This window comes from Osmerus mordax, chromosome 26 (assembly GCF_038355195.1).
Source record: "Osmerus mordax isolate fOsmMor3 chromosome 26, fOsmMor3.pri, whole genome shotgun sequence".
NCBI classification, from domain to species: domain Eukaryota; kingdom Metazoa; phylum Chordata; class Actinopteri; order Osmeriformes; family Osmeridae; genus Osmerus; species Osmerus mordax.
Window position 1 is genome coordinate 7,106,249 of NC_090075.1, and position 11,094 is coordinate 7,117,342.

General features: G+C 48.2%; 2 protein-coding genes across 2 annotated transcripts; both read left to right on the top strand.

Annotated features, from left to right (window-relative positions):
• Positions 1 to 64: 64 nt before the first annotated feature.
• Positions 65 to 6,444, top strand: ftsj3 (FtsJ RNA 2'-O-methyltransferase 3). Its single transcript, XM_067230077.1, has 21 exons — positions 65 to 214; positions 351 to 456; positions 599 to 645; positions 797 to 876; positions 1,078 to 1,177; positions 1,403 to 1,597; positions 1,721 to 1,836; positions 1,972 to 2,076; positions 2,178 to 2,278; positions 2,386 to 2,481; positions 2,585 to 2,734; positions 2,899 to 3,034; positions 3,120 to 3,307; positions 3,416 to 3,539; positions 3,862 to 3,946; positions 4,162 to 4,285; positions 4,489 to 4,583; positions 4,702 to 4,804; positions 4,931 to 5,114; positions 5,319 to 5,413; positions 5,700 to 6,444. The coding sequence occupies exons 1-21, from the start codon at positions 148 to 150 to the stop codon at positions 6,004 to 6,006; spliced, it is 2,604 nt and encodes an 867-aa protein (XP_067086178.1). The 5' UTR covers positions 65 to 147; the 3' UTR covers positions 6,007 to 6,444.
• Positions 6,445 to 8,513: 2,069 nt separating this feature from the next.
• On the top strand, positions 8,514 to 10,062 carry lim2.2 (lens intrinsic membrane protein 2.2). The gene is made up of 4 exons (XM_067229992.1): positions 8,514 to 8,691; positions 9,102 to 9,242; positions 9,555 to 9,689; positions 9,971 to 10,062. Exons 1-4 carry the CDS (start codon positions 8,514 to 8,516, stop codon positions 10,039 to 10,041), a joined length of 525 nt encoding a protein of 174 aa, XP_067086093.1. The 3' UTR covers positions 10,042 to 10,062.
• Positions 10,063 to 11,094: the final 1,032 nt, after the last annotated feature.

The following is an 11,094-nucleotide window of genomic DNA, read 5'->3' on the forward strand; positions in this document are numbered from 1 at the left end:
ATGACGTTGAATTTGTGCGCCACATGAGCCACACGTGTTTTGTTTTCATGGACGTGGTATGGAATCATCTGTGAAGTGGTAGCTGTCTCAGTCGTACATTTTCAAAGGAATTAAAATTAAAGTGACCTACCACATCAGCCAGCAAGCATGGGAAAGAAACTCAAAGTTGGAAAGACCCGAAAGGACAAATTCTACCATTTAGCTAAGGAAACTGGTAAAATATGCAGTCACATTACACTACTAACGTTAGCTTGCATGGTTAGCCATTAAGGCCTGGTATCCTCGCCAAATTGTTAGCAAGCTAACTTTTGAACATGTACTGATCAATGTCATGTTATTTGTCATTGTAGGTTATCGTTCTCGTTCGTCCTTCAAGCTTATTCAGCTCAACCGGAAATTTCAGTTCTTACAGAAAGCTAGGGCTGTTGTTGACTTGTGCGCTGCCCCAGGTGGTTGGTAAGTACGGTTAGCTGATATTCATTTAATCTTCCTTGTTGAGGAGTTTATCACAGATTTTCTTAATCCTCAATTTAAACGTGTAGCTTTAACGAAAAATATTTGCTTTGTTGACGTGACCTTTTCTGTATTATTATCCCAGGTTGCAGGTGGCGTCCAAGTTTATGCCAGTTTCCAGTCTTGTCATTGGTGAGCGACCTTACGATTCTCACATTTATACTGATTGTAATAATGCAAATTTTACATGTGTGTGGTGTGTTTTCGCCCATTTTGCCATGAAAATACAAATACAGTTATTGTACCAATGCATAAATTATAATTTTGTGTGTGCTCCTCTCAGGTGTTGATCTGGTCCCTATCAGGGCCATCCCAAATGTTGTGACTCTACAAGAGGACATCACTACAGAGAAATGCAGACAGGTGGGGCCGAGAACTTGTGTGTGCTCATTCATGTAGGAGTTCAAACCCACATTTTGACTAGTTGACTGTCATGCAATATGTGAAGACAGTTGCATCTTCACGGTTCACTTTCGGTTATCACTGCAAAGTTTCAGACGCTTCCCCTCAAATCATGTCTGTCTTTGGAGATGTTGCCCTGACTCTTTTTTCCCCCCACCGTAGGCTCTCAGAAAAGAACTACAAACATGGAAGGTAGATGTAGTCCTAAATGACGGCGCTCCAAATGTTGGTGCCAATTGGCAACATGATGCCTTCACACAGGGTAGGTAACAGCACATACAAAATGAATAAACAGGACATGGACTTCATGGTACAATCTCCAAGTAGTCAACATGCTCTGTGTTTAATCAGTATTAGTAAGGATTATAGTAGTTGGAAGCTTGATGGATTTGGTGATTAATAAGACAATTGAAGTCAGCAGTGCACAAACCCAAATGAGAATTTCAGCCACCCCACACCATAACCTCCCTACACATTTCCTTCCCAGCCCACCTGACTCTCATGGCCCTGAAACTGGCCTGCGAGTTCCTGGCCAAGGGCGGCACGTTTGTCACCAAGGTGTTCCGCTCCAAGGACTACCAGCCGCTGCTCTGGATCTTCCAGCAGTTCTTCAAGAAGGTGCAGGCCACCAAGCCCCAGGCCTCCAGGAACGAGTCTGCTGAGATCTTTGTCATCTGTCAGGGTGTGTGACCCCCCCCCCCCCCGCAGCTATCTAGCTAGCTCATGTCACATGGCTAAAGTCTCATGGAAAGTAGTTGGCTGTAGCTCAGCTGATAAACGTGGCGTGATTCACCTCCCCGTCCAGGTTTTTTGGCCCCGGACAAAATCGACAACAAGTTCTTCGACCCCAAACATGCGTTCAAAGAAGTGGAGGTTCAGGCGAAGACTGTGAAAGAGCTGATCCCTGTGAAGAAGGCCAAGGTGTGTGTGTGTGTGTGTGGGGGGGGGGGGGGAGGAGGAATGTGTGATTCTCTTTTAGTGTTCAGTTAGTGTTGAAGAGGCCTCTCGTCCTGCCTTTTGATTGGTTTGTGAACAGTTGCTTTTCTTCCCCACCAGGCCGAGGGCTACACAGACGGCGATCTGACCCTGTACCACACCTTCTCTGTCTCAGAGTTCCTCAAAGCCGACAACCCCGTCGACTTCCTGGGCAAAGCCAACGAGGTGAGATTCCCACCGGGCGGTCGGCCGAACTATGAATCGGCTGCACCTCGAACGAACCGCGTTTTCCCTTTCTCTGTTCTGACCGAATGTGCCGTCACCAGATCACCTTTGACAGCCTAGAGCTGGAGACTCACCCGGCCACCGTGGACGAGATCAGAGAGTGTTGCCGTGACATCAAGGTCCTGGGCCGTAAGGAGCTCCGGTAAGCCAATCACGCGAGCCGTCACTGGAACTGTGGAGTCTCTTACTGTTGTCCTGGACCCTCATGCACGACCGCTTATTTATTTTATGTTTTACTCATTTGTTCAGACTGCTGCTGAGCTGGAGATCCAAGCTCAGGAGATACCTGGCTAAGAAGCTGAAAGATGAAAAAGATGAAGCAAAGAAATCGGACCAAGAAATCAAGTATTGGCACTTTTTCAAAGCACCATGGCACACAATCATTCTTCTCCGTGCGTGCCAGTATATGGAGATCATGTGGTTGACCCAAACCCCTGCCCTTCTGCAGCCTGAGCTCCGGGGAGGAGGAAAGCGACACGGAGGAGCCAGCCAAGAAGACCGTAGCCGAGGGGAAGGAGGAAGAGGCCGAGGACGAGGAGGAGGAGATGGAGAAGAAGGTGGCCGAGCTGAAAGCCGAGGAGGTGGCTGACCTCAAACGGTACGTTCACCTACGAACCTGTGGAAACCGTGTGTGTAAAAACAAAAAAAGAATGTAAGATGTGACAGAAATGGATGAAACACAACCAACCAGAACTCGAGTATTTGAGAGTAGTTATTTTTTCTTGGGAGGGGGTGAACAACGGTTGTTTTTGGCCGTACCAGGAAGAAGAAGAAGCTTCTGAAGGAGAGGAGGAAGCAGAGGGAGAGGGTGGAGCTGAAGATGGACCTGCCGGGGGTCTCCATCGCCGACGGCAACGACGAGTCCATGTTCTCGCTCAGCACCATCAACAAAGCCAAGGTAGAGGCTCTGAAGCCCCCCTCATCCCTTACACACACACACACACTCAGATCTCACGTCTTCCCCTCTCCTCCTCTTTCGCCAGGCACTGTGCGAGATCACCAAGGGGGACATGAAGGCGGCCGACAACATGGTGGCGGGCGAGGAGGACCTCTACCTGTCGGACGAGGACGGGGACGACAAAATGTCGCTGGCGTCCGACCTGGACTCGGACGACATGGCGGAGGTGGAGGAGAAGGAGAAGGAGTTGGAGAAGAAGGCTCCCAAGAAGAAGTACGTCTCCGCACGCGGCTCTATGGCCTCGGGTGCCACGATACGATTGCTCCGCCCGTGTCCCTGTCACGAAGCCGGTGGCTCACGTTTGGGGGGTTTTGTTCGCAGGGTGTCCTTCTGTATGGGGGCGGAGGAGGACGAGGAGGAGGAGGAGGGAGGAGGAGGACTGCTGGTGGAGCTGGAGGGGAAGGAGGAGAAGCAGGACAGAGAGACCAACCTGTGGTTCAGCAAGGTCTGTTACCACACACGCAGTGACATCATTTTGAAAGAAACGGATGAAAAGCAGGAAATCCTTGGTGGAAAGATTTATAGAGAGAGAGCATAAGTAGCGTATAAGTTGGTTGCGCTTAAAAAATAAATAAACATAATAGTAACGAGTCACACACAGTGTCACACGATATGACAAGGAAAGTTAATATACAAGAATACAATAATATCATTAAAACAAAGACCAAACCGTGGCTGGGTGGGCAAGCGATCTCCGGCGTTTGAATTGGGGGCGGTGCTTTGTAAACGTCGGCGCTCACGTCGCTGCCGTCTCCCCCGGCCCTCAGGGGATCTTCTCGGAGCTGGACCTGGACGGAGACGCAGAGAGCGAGCTGAAGCAGTCCCAGAAGCTCCACACCCAGGACGCCCCAGGTGAGACGTTTGGGACGCGGGAAAAACCTCCCACTTCCATTCAGCCCAGACACGCCTGCCTGAAACACAGCGCGCTCCCGTCAAGACAATTAGATAGAAACGTCCTCAGATCGTCAATATATATTTAAAATGTAAAATATCCTCATAAATCGGAATTCTTAACTCGTGTTCCTTTTCCCGCCCCCACCCACCTCATCCGTTGTTTTTGTACTCAGTCGGCAAAGGGAGGAAGAGGAAAGCAGAGGAGAAGGCCCAGCCGGAAGAGGAAGAGGCGGGGCCTTCACAGGAAGCGGAGGGGGATAGCGACACTGACACTGACTCTGACAATGATGACGAGAGGTCAGCTTTCACAACACTACACTTTCCAACACGGGTTAAAATACACAACTGTGACAGGAAAGACCCATTCTTCGTGTATCCATTCCAAATGTTCTCAATATACCAATACTACTTTCTGGAATGTTCTTTTGCGTGTCAAAGCTGAAGCATCTTACGTAAAAGTAAATGTGGCTTATCCCCCCCCCTCCCTCTCTTCTCCACAGGGAAATTGCCCAGATGAAGGCCGGCAAAGGAGCAGGTGGCTCCCAAGGCAACACAGAAGATGAAGATTTACAGGTGGTCCCTGTGGAGAGCACCAGTGAGTACAGGACACGTTCCGCTTTGGGTGACAGGCGGCCGTTTCGACCAATGAGAGACGGCCGTCGAGTTGTCGTTGCCAGGACTGGCCAATTGAGGTGTGCGTGTGTGCTCCTCAGGTAAGCGGGCTAGAATCCTGGACCCAGAGGGCTTGGCCCTGGGCTGTCAGATCGCCACGTCCAAGAAGAGAGCCAGAGATCTGGTAGACGGCTCCTTTCACAGGTACAATAAACCGGTTCAGAAAGAATTTGTTCCACTTTCTCAATGTCTTTGTGTTTCTGTCTACTAACGTCTCTGAGACAGTCTTGTTTGTGTATGCCAAACTGACGTGTGTGTGTGTGTTTGTAGGTTCGCCAGCTCTGAGGACCAGTGCGAGGTGCCCGAGTGGTTCGTGGACGACGAGAACAAACACCGGAAGAAGCCCGTGCCCGTAACCAAGGAGATGGTGGAGGAGTACAAGGAGCGCTGGAAGGAGATCAACGCCAGGCCCATCAAGAGAGTGGCCGAGGCCAAGGCCAGGAAGAAGAGAAGGGTGAGGAGGCTGGAGAGGCGGAGGGGGGGGAACCGCACGTGAATGGGGAATCGAGAACCTTATCTTTTGTTCCTCCACAATGGGATCGATTTTAGATTTGAGGGAGGACGAGGAGACTGAAAGGGAGGGGGGGGGAGCGTGTTTTTTCACAGCACTAACGACATGTGCCGAGTAACCAAGTCCGTGATTTGACCCGTGTTCCAGATGCTGAAGAAGATGGAGCAGGCGAAAAAGAAGGCAGAGGCTGTGGTCAACACCGTGGACATCTCTGAGAAGGAGAAGATGTCTCAGCTAAAGACGTATGTGTGCCGTCTTGGCCCCGCCCTCAACCATACACACACACACACACACACACCATCACTGTAGCCACAAAGTCCCAACCAGCTCTCACGCTGCCATTACAAAACCCCTAACCCAGACCTCATGTCCAAACCAACTTACTCCACCTGATGGAGTCAAGCGAACATCCAGATATCTTTCTCAGGCATAAACTACATTTCCCAAAAGCGTCCTCGTGTCCATAAACTACAAAAAAAAGAGCCTATTTTTGTCAACCCCTTTCCCCCCCTTTCCTCCCTCCCGCAGTATCTACAAGAAGGCAGGCGTGGGCAAGGAGAAGAGGGAGGTCACCTATGTGGTGTCCAAGAAGGGCGGCGGAGGGAAGCACGTCCGCCGGCCGGCCGGCGTGAAGGGCGTCTTCAAGGTGGTGGACAACCGCATGAAGAAAGACATGAGGGGCATGCAGAGGAAAGAGCAGCGGGACAAAGGGGGCAAGAAAGGCGGGAAAGGCCGCGGTGGGAAGGGAGGCAGGGGAGGAGGGATGAAGGGAGGCAAAGGAGGAGGGATGAAGGGAGGCAGGGGAGGAGGGAAAGGGCGGGGACCAAGGAAGTAGATTTGATTGATTCATGTTTTTTTGCCTTTTGTTCCTTGATTTGACCGACTTTGTGGTAAATAGTCCATGAAAAGACAGCCTGTTTGGTCAGCTACGGTCCTACAGGCGTGGGGGAATAAACATCCCAATCCTGGGTTTGCTTCGAGTTGAATTGTGTTGACGGCTCTAAGAAACTTAAAGCCACCTTATGGGAAACAGTACTTGTATCAGTATCAATGAATACGTTTCTGCCATGTCAATCCCGTTCCCTTATTTTAGTCCTGGGTAAAGCTCTGTCCAAATCAAATCCATACATGAATGAGTGATCTAATGTCATCAGGGATCAGTGTCATTACATATGTATGTAAATATGCATGCTTGTGCGTTTCAGTTTTTCAAATTCATCTTGTAAATACTGATTTCACATTGATAATAAATAAGTCAGTTTACTGAATTTTAAACTGGAATGTCTTTTTTCACCACGTTATATTAAAGATGTATTTTTAGCATCTTACTCAAATGCTATTTTCAAATAGTTGTTTTTTTTGGGGGGCGTTGGCGGCTCAGTGATAAAGTATGTGCACCATGCAAGGCCTTCCTGCAGGGGCCTGGGTTCAAATCCCACCACTTGTCACTCTTCACTGATCTGCCCCAAACAAAACTAATGTATTTAAAAGAAACTCACGTTTACATATGTCTCTTCAGCATCATCTCTACAGAAGGGAAGCATGGACTTTGTGTCTTTTTGGATGTAAATGTTTTGTCAGCGTGGTTTGGTTTTTGCCAATTCAAAATCCAGCTACGGATTTGAGTCCAGGTGAGAATGGGTGAGTCCCCATCCAGGAAGTGGATGGGGAGGGATGACTGGTATGACTCTGTACAACAGCCACCAAACGCCCCCCGGCCCAGACAGGTTGGGGGCAGTATGTGGAGGTGGTCTGTGCACCACACCCCACAAAGTCCCATGACCCCAAGCGCTGCCAGGTCTGACCGGTCACTTTCGGGCGATGGAGGAAGGATGAAGGAGGCGCGAGGAAGACTTATAAAAAAGGATGAGAGGACAACGGAGAAGGGTGTGCCGAATCCGAGACTGCCGGACGGGCCACAGGGAAACGAGGAGCAAGGGAAGAGGGGAGGGAGAGCGGCGTGGGGGCGATGGTCCGTGAGGGAGAGAGAGGGATGGAGAACAAGGGACTACGAGAAAGACAGTGAGAGAGGGATTACCGTCATTCGCACGTTGCGCTCGATCATTCTCCATTGTGAGTGACACAATGAGCGCCGCGAGTAGAGGGCTTAAAAAGGATAGACACACAGACTGTGAGCAACACTGGAGAGAGACAGACGCCCACAGAGGTATTGGAAAAACGTTCTTTTTTTTGACAAGCATACCAATGGACTATATATAAAACACCACCTAGGACACCATCCAAGATAAGGAGGAGTTGGGGTTTGGAGATGAATTACAAATTGTTATTTATTTATTACCTGGGTTGTAAATATTTGATCCGTATTTGTAAAAAAAGAAAAAAAAAGAAAAAGGTAGTTAGTTGTTTTTTTGAGTATTTCCTGTAACTGACACTAAGGTGTCTTCAAATCTTCAAATTCTGGTTGACATGCCGACGGACTACAAAAACACGGCGCAGGAACTGGAGTTTATTAATTCACCATGGGACTTCCTTCATACCAAAGATTTCTTTGACAAAAGTATTGTTCAAGTAAAAGTACTTTAGGAGCAGGTTAAAGGGGTACATTTGCATGAGTTTTAGGGTCATTGCTAAGGTGAAACCTTATTGTAGTTATTGGAAGATGAAGGTACACTCAAATTGACTGGATAACGGTAGGTCAAGCACATTGCTGCGTTCATAGAGCAACATGCTGACTTATCTTTTGGATACGCAATTCATCAGTAGATTAGTTGTTTTGTGCCAGGGTGGAATTAGACCCAAACAATGGCTTGAAATGCCTGTTCAGCGCTTCCATTGTCATGGACTCAGTTTAGGTCAAGTGCTTTGTTTGGTTTAGGAAATTGGACAGTTTTTAACCTCAGTTCATTTTGAACAAATTGCTTTGTAATTCTAAGTGGGTAAAACACAAGATGCAAAAGTGCTATGGAAAAACGTTATTGACTGCAAATAGGGCACGGGATTTGAATATCTTGAAGAATGTTGCGACTAAACATTAGATTTAACTCACCATAGTGTGTGGGTGGGAGGCTGGCCAGTGAAACAGTGGTATTTATATTTAGGTGTCCAAGTTGTGTTCTTAGAGTAAATCCCTTCACTGTTCCAAGGTACTAGATATTCGCCATCATGTGGTTTATTAGTTTTTTGGCTTTAGGAATACATTTCTACAGAATAAGCTGACCTTAGTTTTCCTGGGAGGACAGTTCACATACATGGTAATTTTGATCCAAGAGACAGAATCAAGACTAGACGTGAACATAGCATGTCTTTCTCATGTATATCTCTCCCCCCCCCCCTCAGCTGTGGTGCATTTAGGAGGACTGCGCTATCCCAGGATTCTCCTTGATGTTGTACACTTTAGCGGGAGGCGGCACCCTCTGCGGGTTGGCCTCCCTTGTGCTTCTCATCGTCTCCACGGCGACTGACTTCTGGATGCAGTACCGCTACTCTGGCAGCTCAGCCAATCAGGGCCTCTGGAGGTTTTGCATAAATCACAAGTGCCACGCCCACACCATCACCGTGGGTGAGTGAAATGTCGTGCTGTCAGCTGTAATTCCAATAGCTTTCTTCTTGTACAAAAGACACGAGACAAGGAAAGTGACCCAGCAACATATTTGGCCTTTTGAACTCATTGTGACTATAGAAACCTTTAGAAGGGAGTGTACCACATTTTTCTCCGCACAAAATATGTATATTTACATTACATTTACATGTATTCATTTAGCAGACTCTTTTATCCAAAGCGACTTCCAAGAGAGAGCTTTACAAAAGTGCCTAGGTCAATGATCACACACAACGAGGTAGCCCCAAAAACGTGAGGAAGGAGGTAGGCAGTCGGCTTACTTGAAAAGGTCACGGTGCACTCGGCAGGCTCCGAGGCAGAGCCAGTCAGAGGAGGGGTCTCCTAACCCTTGTCCCTTCACGCCCGCACAGCCTTCTGGGATGCGACGCGGGCCTTCATGCTGCTGGCCGTGCTGAGCTGCTTCGCCGGCGTGGTCCTGGGGCTCAGCGCCTTCGCCAACGGCACCAACAGCAGGAGGGTGCGGACCGGGGGCATCGCACTGATCCTGTCAGGTGACGCGACGACAACAATAATAAATCATAATGCATTGTGTTTGATGGAAAGGGGTAGTGAGTTCAACAGTTTAGGAGCAATGCTCAGCCAGTTTTCTATTTGCACAGAGGCTGATACAGAAAGATGAATGGAGAACGCAAACAGATGACAGAGACTGTGTGTGTGTGTGTGTGAGACTGAAGTGCCACCGATGCCTTGAAAACATCGCAGGGTTCGAACTCAAGTGAACGGTTCGAACCCAGTGATGCGTCGAGCAGATTGTCACGTGTCGCTCACCTCCGCTCCGCTCGTGTGCTTCCGTCCTCGTCCAGGTTTCCTCGCCCTGCTGGCCCTGTCCGTCTACACGGGGGTGACGGTCACCTTCTTTGGCAAGCGCTTCCTGGACTGGCGCTTCTCCTGGTCCTACATCTTGGGCTGGGTGGCCATCCTTTTCTCCTTTGCTGCAGGTAAAACAACTCTCGTCCAATTTTCACCCCCTGGCCTATAGGATTAGAGGTTGTATTCAACCAGTATTTTGTATTCAGAGTACAAACTCAAATCCTATTGGTCATATCCCTTATGGATCTGACGTGACTGTGATTGGCCAGAGAACCAGGGTTTGGTCCCTCCCCTCCCTTCATTAGGTTGCAGGATGCACTCACCAGTTCAACAGCTCTTTCAAGGTCTATCCAATTAGAGACCACCATCCTGACGGCTCAGTCCATTTCTCCTTCCTGCATCTCTCTAGGTATGTTCCAGCTCTGTGCCTACCAGAAGAATGTTGCAGAACCAGCCCCTCCCAATATCCCCGACAGCTAAGACGAAGAGACGTATACCTGCGCAGAACCACCAGACAGCTACTCACACGCAGTCTGACATCCCCACCGGCTACTCTAGTACTGGAACTAGGACATAGGAACTGGTTTCCAAGACCACAGTGTCCTGGAAAATGTGCTGAATAGAATAAAATGGTCATCTTGAGCTGTGCCTGGTTTCGCTTGCTTAAAATGGATGCATTACTACATGCAGTGTATTTGAAAGATGAGAATTGATCTGCACTACATAGAATTGCCTCTAGGTGGCGGTCTAATATCACAGACTGGTTTCATGAAGACAACTGGCCACTCACTGCCGTGACGCTGGCTAAAAACAGAGCCAGAGAAAATTATTTTTTATATGGCTCTGGCTAATAATACACAGAGACTACAGTTGAGTTCAACAAACTCAGTAGACACGTTGCTTGGCCTTGACCTGTGGCTCGCAATATATAATCTATTGCCTGAACTAAGGAACTGCTTCCAAAAGGTTTTTGTTTTCAATGTTTAACCATTTAAATTCTCAACCGTCCTCCAGCTCAAAATGCAAACAAACAAAGAATACATAATGTTCTTTTGCAACAATTGATTTATTTTTCCAACAATTCCAAAGCAGTTCTCACAGAGGCTACTTGGAATGACACACAATGCAAATAAATAGAATGACCATATTACAATTAAGGGCATTACGATTGATACAAAAATTATTTACAACACCGGAATAGTGCAAAACCAAATACTGCGTTCTTCATTGAGATTCTTGCATTGCGCCCGTTATTCGATGTAGGATTTCAATTTTTGCTGCCCCCTGGTGGAGAGATGAGGCCTGGCTGTACGGCTGTATGGCGTGCCGTCTAAATGTTTGAGCTCAACATTAGAACACAATTTCCCCAAACACCACACAAGATGGGACGGTCATCTAGTCAAACGCTAGGAGAGTGTATCCAAGGTTTGAGAAAAGTTGAAACCAGATGTGGCATGAAGTTAGGACAAAAAGGTTGCCGAAAGGACATGGCAAGTGTTCTACAACACTGAACAGTGATGACAGTCACACGCT

What these genes read in the sequence shown, in the direction of transcription:
- ftsj3 (XM_067230077.1), top strand. Translation starts at nt 148, where the DNA reads ATGGGAAAGAAACTCAAAGTTGGAAAGACCCGAAAGGACAAATTCTAC. An exon ending in TGCGCTGCCCCAGGTGGTTG is followed by an intron (nt 457 to 598) that starts GTAAGTACGGTT and finishes TTATTATCCCAG; the next exon opens with GTTGCAGGTGGCGTCCAAGT. An exon ending in AAATCGGACCAAGAAATCAA is followed by an intron (nt 2,482 to 2,584) that starts GTATTGGCACTT and finishes GCCCTTCTGCAG; the next exon opens with CCTGAGCTCCGGGGAGGAGG.
- lim2.2 (XM_067229992.1), top strand. Translation starts at nt 8,514, where the DNA reads ATGTTGTACACTTTAGCGGGAGGCGGCACCCTCTGCGGGTTGGCCTCC. An exon ending in CGCCCACACCATCACCGTGG is followed by an intron (nt 8,692 to 9,101) that starts GTGAGTGAAATG and finishes ACGCCCGCACAG; the next exon opens with CCTTCTGGGATGCGACGCGG. An exon ending in CCTTTTCTCCTTTGCTGCAG is followed by an intron (nt 9,690 to 9,970) that starts GTAAAACAACTC and finishes GCATCTCTCTAG; the next exon opens with GTATGTTCCAGCTCTGTGCC.